This window comes from Fringilla coelebs (genome assembly GCF_963513975.1).
Source record: "Fringilla coelebs genome assembly, chromosome: 2".
NCBI classification, from domain to species: domain Eukaryota; kingdom Metazoa; phylum Chordata; class Aves; order Passeriformes; family Fringillidae; genus Fringilla; species Fringilla coelebs.
In genome coordinates this window covers 30338644-30356632 of record NC_140029.1, presented here as the reverse complement: position 1 = coordinate 30356632, position 17989 = coordinate 30338644, and the positions used below count along the sequence as shown (strand labels likewise).

General features: G+C 43.9%; 1 protein-coding gene across 5 annotated transcripts in view; it reads left to right on the top strand.

Moving 5' to 3' along the window:
- MAP4K4 (mitogen-activated protein kinase kinase kinase kinase 4) overlaps window positions 1-17989 on the top strand; it is a 161346-nt gene that overhangs the window by 87570 nt on the left and 55787 nt on the right. For all 5 annotated transcript variants that reach the window (XM_084225699.1, XM_084225698.1, XM_084225697.1 and 2 more), the window contains exon 4: window positions 17520-17645. In XM_084225699.1, the coding sequence (XP_084081825.1) occupies window positions 17520-17645 (126 nt within the window). The remainder of the gene's footprint in view (window positions 1-17519; window positions 17646-17989) is intronic.

Sequence of the window (17989 nt, the reverse complement as noted above, 5' to 3'; positions counted from 1 at the left end):
CCTGAGTCACTGCTGCGGAAACACTGATGCAAAAGCAGCATTATTACAGAAGCTTTTAGTTGTCTCTTGCATATTTACCTCCTCTCCCTTTTCCCTAGCATTTGTTGCAGTTGCCTCCCTTTGAGCCTGTGGGACAAAATGATTTTTATGAATGAGTTTGTTGATTTTCATTCTGAATTTGTCTTTCTGCTTCTCTTACTACACTCGTTTGCAGCAGTTTTTAAATTGTGCAGCTTTGCATCGATTATAAAATAATAGAGTTGCACTGGTTTATGGATCAGAGGGGGCTGCACAATCAAACTAGTCTGCACTCAAATTTGAGTCCCTGAGGGGGAGGTATCTGTTCCTATGTCAGAATTGCTGCTGCTCCCCAATTCTGATTAAAAAGTTTGGGAAATGTACCTAGGCCAGTCTTGATTTCCAACACAAATTTTAAGAGTTGGCGCTGATCATGTAAAAGTGGATGGATCAGCATGTAAATGCAAACTCATGCTCTGTGCCTACAAAAGTAAACAAAGGATGTGTAAACTCAGGAAAGGATTGCTCCCACTGGCAGGAAAAAAAGGAGGAATAGTTGCATTTTCTATTTGTAAATGTTCAGCTAGCATCCTGTTGTGTTAACAGTGCTTCCTCCTGACATAGGTGTCTGTAGTCTCCCCATTTCTAGGTACTTCTCCCTAGAGATAAGGTTCTACAATATAACAAAAACAATTGGGTTTTGTCTGGATGCTATTGCAGGGACAGCCCTGCCTCTCTTCCCTTCCCTTCCAAGTTCCCCTTACGCCAGAATCTATCAGGTCCCATCTGCGCTTCACTGACAAGGAAATATATATATATATATTTAAAAAATATATAGATTAGCTTTCTACTGTTTTTGCCCTTGCTAAAGCTGGCCAAGGGGTGGGTGAGAGGGGCCAGGCAGGACAGGGAGTGGAAGTGGCAGCTTCTGGGAGCTGGCCTGCAGTCAGCATCTCCACAGGGTTCCAGCTGTGAGGCTGGATGAGGAGCCTGGAGCCATGCCTTTGCAGTGCAAATCCAGGTGGAAAGCCACCTGCAATGCCTTCCCAACATCTTGGCTGCATCTTTCTCAGCCACCTACAGTAACTGCTGAGGGACTGTTTGTAGTGCTTCAACCTGCAGATTTAGGATTAAAGAATGGAGCGTATAGGTCTTCTGCAGGGATTCCCCTACCCTCTGATTCTTTCCACTGTAACAGGCTATTTTTAGTCTGCTTGCTTGCCTTAGAAATTACTTCACTTTCTGCTTTGGATGATTTCCATAACATTCGTTGTGATTCTGAATTCCAGTGTTCAGGATAATAGCAGAGCAAAGAATTGCTGTGTAGCAAGCTCAGTTGCAATGGTGGAGCTGGAAAACCTGTGCTGAAGATGTGTGATGCCAGCTGCCTCTGACCTGGAGAGGAGGCTTAGCTGAACTGCATTGTGGATCATGCCCCACGTGTTTGCAGGCAAAGAGCCTCGTTAACTCTGAATTTAATGGTGCTTTGGTTAGTGAATGGCAAAGGAAAACAACCCTCTAGTGGACTAATCTAGGTAGCCAAAGTAGATCTACCTCTGAAAGACATTTGTTTGCTTTAAGCCAAGTCCAGAGTCAAATGCCCAGCCTGCCCTTGCTGTGTGTGCTTGGATGGTACCATTGCTAATTTGCTGAATGTCACTCATTCTTCCTCCACACAGTAGTTAGCTATGAATTAAATCGGCATGATTTAAATTTTCTTTGTCAATAAAGTGCTCTTAAGCTATACAAGGTGTTAGAGCCGGCCTTGCTGTGGGAAACAGTGCTCATCTTAACATTGTTGCTTGCATATGATGCATCTAATCATTTGCCACTCTGACATATAAAAAATATAATGCAATCAAAGAATCACCAAGGTTAGAAAAGACCTACAAGATCATCCAGTCCAACTGCTCACCTGGCACTATCGCTGTAACGCCTAAGCCACTAACCCACATCACCCAGCACCAGATCCACACACCTCCAGGTGATGCCTGACTGCCTGAACAGTGAAATTTTCTTTTTAATGTCTAATCTGAATCTCCCCTGTGTCAGTTTAAGGCAATTTCTCTGGTCCTCTCTCTGAAGGCACAGCAGAAGGGATCAGCCCCCACTTAACTACATCTCCTTTCAGGCAGTTAGGGAGCAGTGAGGTTCCCCCGAGCCTCCTTATCCCTCTCCCTCAGATGTGTCTCGTAGGACGTGATTTCTAGACCCTTCAAGAGCCTTGTTGCCCTTCTCTGGACACACTGCAGCACCTCAATGCACCTTTTTATATATTTTATATAGCTAGTTCCGTAATAAGTAAATTTCATACAGCTGGTTGATAAAGCAGGAGAATGCAGTTCAGTGGGTTTGGGCAGTGTGTTGCTGTTCCTAGGAAAGTCCTGCGCAGTGTGTTACTGTTCCTAGGCAAGTCCTGCATACTTATAATCCCTGAGGCAGTGCTGCATCCAGAGGGGGATGAAGACTGACTGCAGCTAATAGGAAATTTTCTTAGATAAAAATTAAGATCTTTCTTCTACTGGTTTTCTGTGCAGCTTGATAATGTATGGGATGAATATATATACTTGTGGGAATTCATATATTCTGGAGCTGTGTATTCAGTGGAGAGCAGAAATTGAGCCTAATGCTACAGGTCAATATAGATAAAAAAGTTGGAATTTCAGTGTTTGAGATTGAGGGGAAAACAGACATTTAGTATCAAGCCTATATTTTTATGAATTTTCCACTTTTTTTTTTTTTTTGGTGAGTCTTGATTAAGAGCCACTCTGGATAGATTGGTTCCTGTTTGGATTAGAGGTCTAATCCATGATTGTTTACAAAAATACCCATATTCATCAGCCTTTGGAGGACAAATGGCTACTCAGGGCATGGATAAAGAGTCACAAACACTCTGCTTAGTGTGGTTCCATGAGCTGTTCTGTGCTCTGTGGCGTGGCAGATGAGCAGGGATATCTTGTACAGGTGTTTTTCTGCATTTCCTTCCTGATTGCACTCAAAGCAAATAGATGTGTGACTGTTCTGCTTTTGGCCATCACTAGAGGGCTTCAGAGGGAGAAACCTGCTTGCCTCCTACCTGGTGTCAGGAGCCAAATGTTTCTTCTGAAACCTGATACACAGCATTGTAACAGATGTGTTCTAGTTATGCTAGTTGGAATCTATTGGTATTGGTTCAGCAGATTTTTGCATCTTTTGTTCAGCGAGCTTCCTCCATAATTTTTTCCTTTTTAAGCTTCTCTTTTAATTATCTTTACAAGATGAATGGTAAAACAGGCGCGAGGCGAGTAGGGCTGGTGGGCAGCTGACCCCACTTCAAGGGTTTTGCGGAGCCCAGCACTTCCCTGAAGGGATGTGACTGCAACGTGGATGTTGTTGGTGTGCATGGGCATGTGCCCACTCTCCAGGCCAGCACTGTGGAGAGGTGGCCAAAGCTGGGACATGACTGTGGCATGGATGTGCACTCTGTGGTTCCTCAGGGAGAGGTCTGCTCACGAACGAGAGGCGGGAGGGAATAAGGGATGCATTGTATGAAGGAAACAACCTTTAGCTGGGTGTCTTGCTTTGAAGAGGCTTGCCAGCAAGTTGGAGAGCTGCCCTCAGACGAGCCCACTTTCAGTCAGGAAGTTTTATAGGTCATGCAAACCAGCAATGTCCTTTTCTTTCCATCGTGCCCTGCCTTTATATGCAGCAGCACACATGCACTGCCCTCATCCTTCGTGCTTCGGATCAGTGGCTCAGCCTTAGCCCAGGAAGAGTTGTGACTGCCTCCAATTTCTGTGTGGTGTGGGAACACTGGAGCACATAATGGCTGTGATTCAAAGACAAATGCTAGCTCTTTGCTACTGATCACTTTGGCAGAAAGCCCCAGATGCTCAGAGACTACAGATGGAGCTGTTTTGGGGAGAGTTTTTTTGTTAAAGAAAATAAAAAGGCATCCAAAACCTTAGAATTTTCTATTATTATTATTGCCAGTGGTGGTAGTACTGATATTATATTTTTCTGTCTTTATAATTGCCTCCCTATTCTTCCTTTCCTTATTCTGCAACCTCTGAACCTCACTTTTCAATTCAGGTCATCCAGAGCACAGCTAAAAGCTTTTTGTAGGTGTGCATCATTTTTTAGTAAACCAGCAAAGACAAGCTTAACCAATTTAACCATCAGTTTCTGTGAGACTTTTCTTTTTGAGTGAACTTTGGGACTTTTACATGTGCCTTTTGAAGGGACTAGGCTGCAGGAAACTGCAGGAGAGGAGCCTTCAGCCATGACAGGCTTTGTTCAGATACCTTAGTCTGGCAGAAGCTGACCTCTGCAACGCATGGTCTTTCACTTAGCTGCCTCTCTCCAGCTATTGGAGAGGTCTGATTTGCTGTGTGTGGGATTTCTGCTGCCTCCATGCTGCTTGGTAATGCTTCCAAACCAACCAGCAGATCCTTGCCCTGGTCGTGGAGCAGGAGCTGGCAGGGTTGTTGCAGCTGTCCCTTTGTGCATGACTTCATTGTCACACAGCTCTGTTCTGAGCAAATCCGGTGCCTTCAGCCTCATCCTCCTGAATGAAGCTCTGCAAACAATCTAGGTTTCGGCTTTTGGATGTAAATGCCTTCCCTGTCTCCCCCACGCATTTTGGCTGGGCTAATTGCTCTTAGTTTGGTTTCAAATCAAGTGTGATTAAGGGAAGATTTCTTCAGACTGCCACTTAATGTTACCAGACTAGCATAGTAAAAAGTTGTAATATCTATTGGGATGAATACCCTGAGCACAAAATTACAGGCCCTTTCCTGCTCATGAGTCATCTTCCCCTGAGACTCTGTAGTGATAGTGTTGCTTTTATTTTAACAGAAAAATCCCTGAGAATGTGACCAGTTATTTATCTGAACAAGAGACCATGATTCTTGGGTTTTGCTGGAGTTTTTTTTTTTTAACTCCAAACTTTTGTATATATCCTTAAGGAAGGCACTGCTTTGGGTGTAGTTCCCATGCAGATGCTGGATGGGCAGGCTGGGACCATGCTTAGCACAGGGGATGTGGTGGCTGCTGCAGGCTGGAGAAACCAAACCCATGCTTTTTCTGAGGGAGATCAGATTATACTATGTATTGGGGGATTCCAGTAAAACATGTTATGCCTGCTTTTATTTTACAGTCAGGTTGCTGAGTTTCATTTAATACAGGCACTTGTGCTACAGGAGTGGGTTGTGCCTGTCTGAACTGCCTGCTTGAGAAAAGAGCCTCCAGAGCAGCTCTCAGCAGGCTCATAACACACACACACACACATGCACAGCCTTTCTATGTCTCCTTCCTCTCTGAACATGTGTGGTGCCCAGTGAGTAGAATAACCAAAGCAATTCCCTGACCACAGGCCTAGGAAGCTGTGTTGCCCATCACTGCTCAGGGAGAGTTGCAGCAGCCTGGATGGAGTGGTGGATGTGCTTCCACCTCTTCCTGGACTATTGCAGGGCTTTTTCTTTCTGGGTGAGAAGGCCTGGCCTCTCCAGTTTCTCTTGCAGGCTTTGTGGTTGATGTAGGGCCTGCCACAGGAGAGTTCTGGACTGAGTAAACCTCATTTTCTTCTCATCAGCACCTGAGTGTTGGTGCCTGACTCCCTTGTTCCTGTTTGGACTGCTCACTGCCTGCTGTGCATGCACACCTGCAGTTTTGAGCAGCTGTCTGACCATTCAGTATTTTGGTCCCTGCAGGTCCCCTCTGCTAGTTGTGGTGCAGTTGTGACAGACAAGGCAAGGTTGGCAGGTTAGGGTCTGGCAGGAGCCCCTGCTTTTCAGCATGGGGGCAGCAGGGCAAAGAGCATCTGAGCCTCACTGGAGGCTGGTGTTGAGGTTGGGAAGTGGACTTCTGTCCCCAAACTCCTGCCCCTGCTCTCAGCATTTCAGCTCAAGAGTGAGAGACTTGTGCTGGGATCTGAGCTGTTTGTTTTTAAACTGGAAAGTGAGATGCCATAGCAGCTCTGATTTTTGGAGTGAAATACTTTTTAATAAATGCTTGCTTGTTCACAGCCCAGCAGCAAAAACAAACATGTACTGTAGCATTAGGGCTGTTTTATATTTTTTCCAGCCCTATTTTCTTGGCTGTTAATCAAGGTCTCTTTGTCACCTTCCCAGCTAAGGGTAAATGCATCTGGGGTATAATATTTGCAAGCGTTTTTTGCTTTTATTTATCCTGATGGAAGCAGAAGGGCTTTTCTTCTCAGACAGGTAAATAATTAGCCGGCCATCCACAGCTTCCTTGCCCAGAGAGCAGGAGTACGGGAGAGAGGGGACTGTGGCACCCCATTTAGTAGATGGACATGAGCATCTTGTGGCTCTGTTCATTGTTAATTCACTCCTGCAGCTCTGCTCAGCTGTGAGGTTTCCAGGAGTGCTTGGCAGCACCAACAACAAAAACATCTGGTCCAAGAATATAGCTCCCTTCTGCTGGCAGCTGCGTGGAAGTGATTTTGTACATCGTAGCATAGCGCCAAATGCACTTAACTTGTACACTAAAGTGCACAGCCTTTATAGAGCTTTGGCAGTGCAGGGAGATTTTAAATGCTGTGCATAAGTCAGCGTTAATCTACCAAAGAAAATCAAAACCTCAGCAACCAATTTTATAAAGAACTCGCTTATCACACATGCCCAGACGTGGCTGTACCTTTGTACCTGTCCAACAGCTGTTCCTGTCTGAACACAAAGGAAAAGCCTTGTGGTTGCAGCCCTGGTTGTCATCTGTCCTCTGGGAGGGTTTGGCACAGACATGAAGGGAAATTTGCCCCTCTCAGACATCCCTGAATTCCACTCATCAGCAGCTGCATTTGTTACTGATAGAGGTTGTCTGTCTCCTCTCTTGTTTTAGAAAGGACCTGGCAATTGCTTAAGAAAAAATGTTAACTGTGAATCAAATAGTTTGTGTGTCTGCTGGTAAATTGTAATTTGAGTGATTGGATCTGATAATTACAGACATCATCATCTTGTCAGTCAGTTGTAAATCATTTGGTAATGGATTTCCCATTTTGAAAATAGCTGGGTTTTTGAGCAGCAGTGTATTTTAGAGGTAAAATATAATATCCATATTCCTTCTTGCTTTGAAAACCCCTAGGGTTATAAACATGGATCTCATTCATACATGAACAAGCAAGTTGGAGAGGTCTGCTTCAAGAAAGCTGCTCTCAGCATACATATTTCTAGTTATTTATTTTCTGTATATTCCTGCAGAGTAGCTGAGCATGGTGGTGTGTTTTCACCCTTAAATCTGCTGTTATATTGTAGGTTCTGGGAATGAGGAAGGGCTGGGAAGAGCAGAAATCCCAGGTCTAGTCTGATATCCATCATGGGCCTGGGTTTACCCTTTTCAGAAGGAGCCCATTCCTTCCCAAGAAGTAGCAGGTGGTTTAAGGGCTTGGACAGGTTTCAGTAGGTCTGTGCAGGCCTGATGGTGTCACAGCTACTGGCCTGATATTAGTTTTCTGCTCTGTCACCAGTATGAGGAGCAGTTCTCACCAAAACAGAGAGGGAAGAGAAGGTGGAGATGGTGACAAAGGGAGTAGGAGTGAAAGCTCCTTCCAGCTTTTTAAGCAGTCCTTCCTTGCAATGTTGGTGTAAGAAACCAAAGGCATTTTCTGGATTATTTTGAAAATTGATTTTGGCAAACCTGGAGGACTTGGTCCAGTCTCCTCCCATGGTATAGGCAGGCTGTGATTTACTCAGCCTGTTTCTCAAACACACGGCGGTGGGCTGGTGTCGCAGCTGTTTTTGCGATCCCTTCTGTCCCTCCTCAGGTGAGAGGAGTGGGTCCTCAGTGGGTCCTTTGAACCTCTTGGATCCTCCCTGCTGGCACCTGGCATTTTGGATTTGCGGTCCTTTCTCTGCGTAAGGCAGGGGGAAGGCTATGAATTACTGACAGAGCCTAAGCTGTGACTAATATTGGACCAGAGGAGCTAAAGTGTTTAACCTTTAGGCAAAGATTACCTGAAATTAAAACTTGTAAGGACTTGTGCTCTCACACTGTCATTCAGTCGTGTTTGTAAGACACATGTACAGATCGGATGATTTCTTTTATTCCTGGGCAATTTACATATTTTGGCTGCTGCACAAAAGAAACCTTGCGTTGAATAAGTCAGATCATGATCTCACACCAATCCTTGCTTACAAGAAGATTTTTGGAAGCTGTAGCATAGTGCAGAATTTTGAATTCTCCTTTTGTGGGTGTGAAACAGAGCATAGGTTACTAGCTGCACTAAAAATGGGCATTAGACAAAGGTACACCACTTTAGAAAAGAAGCGTTAAATCTGTTTCTTCATAGTAGCCCGCTCAGTAAAGTGTATGTCACTTCATAGAAGTGGATTGATGGCCTGCAAAGAAAATGCAGTAATTTCAGGTTTGGGCCTTTTCTCAGTACTTGTTTTCTGACAATATAAAGGACTTTGTTAGTGTTGCAGACTGTTTTAAATGTTTGGAAGGAAAAATTGCTGCATTCGCAGCATTTTAATGATGACAGTTCCCTTAATTAAATCATTAGAAAACTTAGGGAATGTGGACAGCTGAGGGATTAGCAATATGTTGCAAAGTTCTTCTTCCACCTACTAGTTGATCTGGGGTCAGGAGACCAAGACCATAATAAAACTTGTAGTCTTCCAGCAGTTGTTCTCTTTTCTTAACCATTGACCAAAGCCTGGATTCGTTCTGATTTCAGGCACACAGTGGTTGTGCTGAAGCCTGGAGTGTAGTGACCTGGGGATTTGCAATTTGACATGGAGGAAAGGTGCCTGTGAGGGACAGTTCTGTCCACCTGAGGTGATATTTGTCCTGTAGAGGGGTAAAGGTCTCTGGTGGGACTGTGTCTCCTGGAATATGAGGTACTTGCCGCATGGCTACCAGCTGCCCGCTGCTGGCAACTGAGGTGGTACTTGTTTGTGCTGCTCTGTATGTTTGTGTTTTGGTGGGTTTGTTTGTTTTGTTTTGTGGGTTTTGTTTGTTTTGGTTTGTGGTAAATTTGTTTGTTTGTTTTTATTTTTATTTTAAATTTTATATCTTAATGTACGATTGTTTTTGCCAGTTTGCCCCCTCTGCTTTGCAAATCTGCCTGTTTTGCTTTTGGCCTAAATCATATAATGTACTGAGCAGTGCCAGGCCCTTCAGGAAAGAAACGGTGGCCTGCGATAGAGTTGCTGAATTTCTCTGGAAAACTACTTCTTCAGCCCCATCTCATTTTGGTACAAGATCCTATGTGAAACAGCCCTGAGGAAAGCCCAAGTGGGATTACTTTTCTGTCCTGTCATTTGTTCTGTTCCTGTTTGGGTGTGCATGGTTATATCTTTTGTGTTTGTATCCCAAACTGTTGGGATATTTTATTTGTCTTGTAGCATTTTGGTTTCCTTCAATATATGAAGTGAAAGAGGGGTTGTAAATAAATTCTTCTTCCCTGTTCATCGACAAGACTTGTTGGTCAGTGTGGGTGTGAGGTTGTATATTGAACAAATCTGTCCTTTAAGAAAATTAGTGCCTTTGTGTAATTACAGGTTTTCACTATGTATGTACTAGAAGAACATTAGTGTTATGCCAGAACTGCTATTTTTAAGGTATTTTACTTTCTCAGCTTACATTTCTGCTAATGCAATGTCTGTGTGGCATTTGGTGCATAGGAAATCTGCTTTCAGTCGTTTCAACCTTTTGTTTCCTCTGCTCTCTCAGATGTTCCCCTTTGGCCCCCCTCTAAGTTTAAAGCTTAGTCTCAAGCCAGAACTTCAGTTTCTTGTTGAATCTCTGCAGCTGCATGAAACCTGCAGCCTTTTACATCTCCCAGGTCCAAACTGCAGCCTGGCAGTGTCTGGACTGCACATGTGGGGAGGGACTCATGTGTTGATCCCTTTGGGAAGGAGATCTGCCCTCCAGGTGGGAGTGGTGGAGCTTCATACTGCCCAGGGCAGAGCAGGGACCAGGCAGTGGGCAAATACCTTCCTTGGCTCTGTCACCCCCTGAGATGTTGCTTTCCTTGGCATCAAATGCATGCTGAGATTGGAAGGAGAAAAGCCATGCAACATGTTGGCATAGTGCATTAGCCTGCATCTTCATCTCCTCTAATTATCATCTGAGCATGGAGCTTTGCATAAAGAATATTTCTTTATTTCACACACAGGTTTAATTTTAATATCTGCTAGGAAGGGCTTGTTCCAATCACAAGAAACCTGAGACTGGATGTAGAAATTGTATAGCAACATGTATTTTTAGTGTAAATAGTAGTGATGAAAATAGGGGACTAGTCCTTCCCTCTTTTATGAGAGCTCTGAAGATGTCAATATAAGGCTAGCTTGTTGTGTAACTTGTAAGTAATTTAGGCTAGATGAGGATGGACAGTTGAATTGTATAGCTGGGACAAACATGATCAGGAAACTCTTTTAAGTAATCATGACTAGGATCAAGGAATTAGCCTTGGAAATCGTTCAAGCGATTTGCCCTTAGGAGGTTTCTCTTCTGGCTGTCTCTGGAAAAGCCTGTGGCATCCCGAGATTTTACTGAGGGAGGTCAGCAGTGGTGTGGTTTCTGTGCCTTCAGAGCAGCTCATTCAGTGACCAGTGAAGGCACCGGAGGCACATCAGGCAAGAAAGAAAATATTGTTGTCGCAGTGACTGGCAGAGGAGGTGGTTTAGGGGGGAGACAACAGACAAGTATTGTCTTCACGTGGGTTTTGGCTCCTTCCTGCCTGCACGTGATTCCATCTCCTGCGCCTGCACAATGCTGCTACACAGGCTCCTTGGGGAGTGCTGGGACCCTGCTTAGGAGCTAGTCCTTCCTCAAGCCTCTTTGTCCAGCTAATCTAACTGTTCCTTTATGTCTGCAGTCTCAGTGATGGCACTGTTGTGAACAACTTGGCTCGTTTGCTTTCTTGTTTCAAACAGTGCCTTTAGCATGCAGTAGAGAGGGTGTTGTGCCAAGGCGAGACAAAGCAGCTTCTGTTTTGTGTGTTTGGTGGAAGTGTTTCTCACCTGCTTGGTGAAATGTTGCCACTGAAGGTAACGGAATGTGATCATAAGGACAGCACTGTTCTGCCAGCCAGTCCTTGCAAAAATGAGGGTTTTTTGACCCTTGAGAAAGCTTCCCAGCCGTCTTCTGCAATCCCCATGCCTGAGCAGCATTGCTGCTTTGCTGTTCCTGGCAGCATGGCTCTGCCGGCAGCGGCAGCAGCTCGCAGGCTGGTGGGCAGCTCCCAGTGACTGGATGCCGGGTTTCCAGAAAGCTTGCAAATGGTAAAGCCCATGAACGCCTTTCTCTGCATGGGCTGTCCATGTGGATGAGGGGCAGAGGCTGAGGCACCCTCCCAGCGGTGATGGGGGATGCTCAGCACCTGTACCACTGTTTGCTGGATGGCTTGTTCTCCCTCGCTGTCACTGTGTGTGGGGCGTGATGGGTGCCTTTCTTAAGGGGGTGCAGTCTGAAGGCCTTGGAAAAATCTGTGTTTGGGAAGGACCTGAAGGACAGTGCAGAACAACTAACCTGCTGATGCCAAGGTGGGAAGAGTATGTGGGTAAGGTGTCCATGAAAAAGAGACCTTGCATGTGAAGTGAAACAGGCACAGAGAATGCTGGGAGTGAGAAGGTAACACAGGAGAGAGACAGATGGGAAATAAACTTACATGAGGTTTTTAGCTTGAGGGTGACAAAGCTCAAAGGCTTGTAAAAAGTTCTCAAGAAGGATGGGGTATAATAAGAAATTTAAGATTTAGGAGGGATTGTATAAGGACTTGTTAAATATTTATTGCACCTCTTGATTAAAGTCTTTTATTTAAAACAGTTTAGACTTTCCCTCCCAAGAAGCCTGCATTTGATATTTTTTCTTACGAGCTATTTTATGTCGTATTCCCAATCCCAACACTTGGTTGTGGTGTTGAAGAGGATCACGTTTTTCCACGTTGCACTCTCTGCACTGCAAGCTGCTCTGCTTTATACAAACTTCCTACCTTGGCAGTCGCTGGCAGGGACTTACCCACTCGGAGTATCGTTTCTCTTGTGGTTTGGGTCCTCCTGAAATTACAACCTCCTTCCCGGCTTGGAGGCAGCGCCACAGCTCCCACTTCAAGTGCTGTGCTGTGTGCAATACTGCCCCAGCTTTCCTGGCCAGAACATCTCCCTGGTGTGTGAGAACTTTATTAACGAGTGTATATATTATGGATTCCTGCAGCAGGAAAGGTCACCTATTGTGCTAGGCTCTATTCAGACTTTCTCTGTCCTCGACAGATTCTGCTCCAAATGGATGCCGGCCACGTCTGGAGTGCAAAGAGGAGGGAGGTTGTGACACTCAAACAGAATGGTGGTTTGCAAAAATTGGTGTTGTGATTTGATTTGTCCAGGAAGACTTTTGTTTGTGGTTTTGGTGTCTTCTAGGACTTTTTTTTTTTTTTTTTTTTTTAATGTGAGTGGAAGGCAGAAGTGAAACATGAGAGGAAGCAGAAAGGAAAATAAACTGGGTTTCTTTTGGACCTCTCCTGTTTTTCTTCAATTAGTGTGTCAGGGGCAGATGGTAAAAGAAAGGGAAAGTTGTTATCATTTTGATGCCTGTGAAGGCAGACTGGTTTCCTCTCCACTGCTCTGGGAGTCCATGGGTTAGCAGTGCCTTTTCACTCCCAGTACTGAGCTGAGGCTGCTGCCTGCTGCTCTGCACAGATTCCAACTCTGCCGTGATCTCAAGATTCCAAAATTGATGAAGCTGCCACTGGAGCTCGTGTTCCTCAGGAACTCTGCTTACTCTGAAACTCCAGGCAGAGTATTGCCAGCTGCCATTCTCCAGGCAGGGCAGCTCCATGGGTATAGGCAGGCAGAGCTTTGTGAGCAGTACTGGGAAAGCAAAGGAGAGGAGATTTGAAGGCTTCCTTCACTCCATCCTGTTTTGCTGGTGTTTGATTTTACACTGTTTGGTAGTGATATTAATTCTCAAAAACCCCTTGGTTGTAGCTTGAAATGACTGGATGTTGTTTGTGAGGAGAGAGACGAGATTTGTCACTGTCTCATTTCTTAAATCAGAAAGCAAAGTTACTGAAAGGACCAATTTGTATTCTGCTTCACACTGATTTAGAGCAGCATATAAATCATTTGCTAGGATAAGTAAACTTGCTCTCTCCTTTATAACAGAACATTGTCTTGCTTTAACCTTGCTGGACTGTGTTTTCTCATTTGCATCTCCCCTCATCATAATACTAGAGTAAATAAAACCTTTGGAAATAATCCCGAGTTTCTCCTCCTTGGGCTGGCAGAATAAATTTCCAGCCAAGAGCAGTAGTCAGACAGATCTTCCAGGTGAGGGAGTTTGAATGGAAAGTCACCACTTATATGCCTTGAGACATCTTTGCTCTACCTTTGGGAGGTTTGGGGGGGTTTTTTAATTTTAAAATTCAGCTCCTGAAATATTTTCATTGTGCTATAGAGCTTGGGAAACTGTTATTTCCCCCTCACTCCTCCAGGTGTGTTTCTCAGAGACAATTTCTCACAGGAGTCTCATACCAGTTTTAGTGCTGTAACAGGTCAGGACTGTTGTGCTTGGTCTCCTGAAGCATCTAAGCAGTGATGGTTAGGGACAGACTTGAAGTGACTTTTCCTTTGGTCATGTCCTCCCTGATTCTGACACTTCTAGAGCCTAGTTTTTTTCTTTTCCATCCCTCAAAAATGTCCAGCAAAGTGTTTCTGAATTCCTTGTTTTCTAAAAATTTCTGTAAATATGCAGTGCTTTCTTTCCATAATGTTGCAGGGGGTGGAGTGCTACCTTTGGAAAACAGCTGATAATCTTCCTTACATGGATCTGCACTAGTAGCATTTTTTGACTGTGAGTTTCTCCAGTGGCAACCACGGTCAAATACTTAAATCTTCAGCTACTTAAATCATCACAATTTTATAAATGCTGAAGTAATAAAAACAAGTCATTGATTTGCCATCTGCATGCCCAGAAACCCATGCTGATATTTAGTGTGCAGTGATGAATGGAAGAACAAGGGCTGCTGAGCTTTGTGGTGGAGCAGTAAGCACGGTGATCAGGTGCTGCTGGGTGGTGGGCTGAGAGGTAACACACCTGGGTTTATTTTCAGTGTGCTGATTCAAATGGTTAGAAATCTGAATATACATAGGTGGATTTCTGTGTGGGAGTCATATGCAGGTTTTAATCTTACAGGAAAGATTATTTTGGTCAAAGAATGTTGCAGTTAGAAAGCCCTAGGGATGCTGGCACATCCATTTAGTCTCTGAAGGGAAACACATGAAAAGGGAGAGGAAAGCTGCTCCAAGCTTGATTTAACCACGTGAGTCTTGCAAAAGTATAGCTTACTGCAAAAATTACTGGTAATCAGTGCTGTCACAAACAGACAGGGGATGTATAAGTATAAAACACTTCCACCAGCTCCATCGGAGGGAAGACAAAGAGGGTTTCAATGGAAGTTTGTATTCACAGATAATGGCTTAAAGTGGTAATTGATGCCAGCTGCATAAAATCACTAGGAAGGGCTCACCAGCTGCCTCTCTCCTTCAAGAAAAAAGGATGTACTTTTGTATTACTTCATGAGAATGACAGTCTCTTGCCTCAATCAGTTTTAATTTTCTGCTTTTGTGATACCCTTGCCTCTGCAAAAGGAGGGATTGTCAGTGGTGGTGTTGCAGTGCATGTGTTGTCTGGAGAAGGTGACAGACCTTCCATCTCTGAGGCTGGCTCACATGTCCAAATCCCAGGAGGGCTGCCAAAGCACCTCGATCTCCTCAGGAGGATCCCTGCTGCAGGCTGCAGTGTTCCCTCCCTGAGGCATGTGTGTCCATAAGGGGGATCTGTGCAGAAAGGGCCTTATGCAGTGAGATTTTTGGGTGGGACTCATCTCGCCCTGATGCAAGACATCTGCAAGTTTGGTGTCTGGATCTTGGTTAATGACCTCACCCTCCTTTTGTAGTTAGTGGGGAGAAGTAAACACTGGCAGGGTGCACATTGTTTGGTCTCTTTCAGATGTCCACATTGGGATGAAATGACCTGTACCCTGGAAAAAAAAAGCTCCTGAATCTGAAACAGAATAATTTTGATCTTGCCAACGTTTTGTTTTTAATTTCCTTTTTTTAAAGTTTTCTATCAATTGCTGTACCCCACTGGTGCTTCAGCCTTTTCTGTGCTGATAAATCCTCATAATAGTTCCTGTTCCCACAGAGTCTTCAGGACTCATTGCCAGGGGATTATTGATCCACACTAACTAAGTGGATTCTTCCAAAGCCTGACAAAAATTACTGAATCCATTTATTATTGTAAACTGCATTTTGTATTGGATTGAACTGTAGGTGAGGAGCTAGTTGTGTTGTGGACAAGTGCTCAAAGGCAGCTGAAATACGAATGTGGGACCATTGTTAGCTGTAGTTCAGGATGATACTTAGGGAGATATTGCTTCAGGGAGATTCTGCTGCAGGCCTTTGAGCAGGTGCTGTGGCACAGACTCAGTGGAGAGCTGAAAGGGCAGTAACTGTCTACAGTCTGCTGGCTCTGTGTGTGCCTTTTTTGTTGTTTGTTCTTCAGGATTTTTTATTTTGGGGGGGGATGGGATTTTTATGATTTCATTTTTCAGAAATAGATCCTGTTTGAGTATTATCATTTTGGCTGCTGTTACAATAAATAAACACAAACAACCTTTAGGACATCCTGCCCATTGTATTGCAAAAGCTATTGTGTTCATGTGCTGAGGGTAGGAAGTAATTTTTATCTAAAAAGTCAGTTCAAAATAGCAGATTAATCCAGTTATACATATTAACCTATCAGCAATTAAATCCCAAAGCATCAAGTTTAATAATGCTCCTGTTTAATTTCTTTTTGCCTAAATGCACAGTTCAGAGGTTTGGTGTAATATAAGCCTGTCTTCCTCCTCTCTTTTTTTTCTTTTTGGGTATAGTCTGAATAAATAAAAAATCATTCAACAGCAAGGACAACAGAAGCAGCCGAGGAAGCACCAAGTTAGCTTTTGGCTCAAAAAGCTTTTCTGACAACGCTCTCTCCCAGGGCTGCTGTTCACTAGGAACTTTGATTTACAAGGTTTTCTTACTATTTTGTTCAGTCTGCCGGAAATACCCAGTATTTTACTTCAAAGACTCGTATTGAGAAGATATAAGAATAGTTTATCCCTGGTGCATTTTGGGACATCTGTCATAATAATTTACAAGTAAGCGTTGCACTCCACTATTAGAGTATTTGAAATGTAGCGTGTACTAATGGTTGTAGTTAGCTTTGTAGCAGAGAGTGGTGTCTGTTGTTCAAGCCCTGTGTACGGGTGTGTATAAGGAGTTAACACAGAGCTAGTATTAACATCTGCATGTGTCATGAATAGGATATTTGATTGCTAGCGTGGTACAAATTGCGAGGAAGTTTAAGGCTTAAAATTTTATCATATAATCAGCTTTGACATCACAGAATAATTAGAGTATGTGCTACCGTTCCCATCAGCCAGCAACCCTAGGGAGAAGTTTTGGCTTCTTCCTGGAATCAGTTTAAGGTAGATGTTCTTCTGCTTGGATATAAAATTGTGGAGCAAAAAGGAATATCCACCTGCCTTTTAATTTGTTGCCTTGATAGGTGCTTGAAGAAGACTCCTGCTGTCTAGGTGTGGGAAGAGAGAGTTGGGGGTGGGTTGGTGTCCGCTCCTTCTTTTGTATCTGCTGTCTGCCTGCTCACACACCACCTCAAAGCGTGTGGATCCTTCCATGCATCATGTCCTACTGTCACTTCAAAAGCAAGTTGGGGGTCTTTTAAGGAGTGGTTTCGTTATGTTATCCATTTCAGCTCTTTGGAGGGATGACCTCCCTTCACCTGAGCTGCTCTTTTCTTGGCACCTTGCTGAAGTTGGGGGGGGGAGCCAGGGGAAATCCTTCCTCTGCCTTTGTGTCTCAGCATCCTGTTTACTGCCTGGGCTCCTGGCCCATTCTTCCTGATGCACTTGCTCTTCCTCCACAGAGGCAGATGGAGGAGGAGAAGGAAGCTTGTGCACGAGGCAAATGCCTTTTTCTTGCAAGAAGGGGAATTCCTGATCTCCACCTCTGTTTTCCTGTGCCAGTCCAATGCTGGCACCAAGATGGGAACCTGCTTTGGCAGCTAGTTTCACAAAGCCACTGTCTGACATTTAAATTGAACTGGTTGAAATTTCCAAAATTAAAGGAGAAAAAATGAGGAAGCTGGAAATAATACTCCTCTGTCATAAATTCCCAGCCTGCTTGCTATGGATTTGCTTAAGGTGCTACAAGCATTGGGTTTTTGAAACAGATTATGTAATGTTCCATCACTGGGTCAAATCCATTGCATATTTTATTTGTTTCTTTGCACTGCTGAAAACTTGAGGAAGACTTGTTTTAGACCATCTCAATAGACAGGATTTTAATGACATGAACATCAGAGGGGTTTACTGAACATGATGGTGGTGTAAATTAAAGTTCAGAAAAAATCTACTTGTGTGAAAGTGAGGAATAAATCAATAATGCATGTGGTGTATTAAACATATGGGGGTTTGTTTTATTTTTTTTCCAAAGGATGAAGAAGAAGAAATCAAACTGGAGATTAATATGCTTAAGAAATATTCTCATCATAGAAACATTGCAACTTATTATGGTGCTTTCATTAAGAAAAGTCCTCCAGGACATGATGACCAACTGTGGGTAAGCAGATGTTTTGCAAACATGTTCCTAAGTCTTTCCCTATTGGATATAGATTGATGAGAGAAATACCACTTTATGGAAAGACAAACTAAAGGACTTTGGTGCTTGCCTGAATGGCTAGATAAGTGAATCACAGAGCATAATCACACATCCGTAAGGGGATGTCTGAAGCAAGATTTGCTATAAGCAGTGGATTTGTTCTTTAAGTAACCTTTTTTCCCCTGTTTCCCAGATGGATAGTAACGTGTTTCATAGGAACAAGGCAGCTGAGCAGTAAGAATATGTGACTGTAAAAAGAAAGCCGCATTTGAGATTGTACCCATTACATTTTTCATCCCACCTCA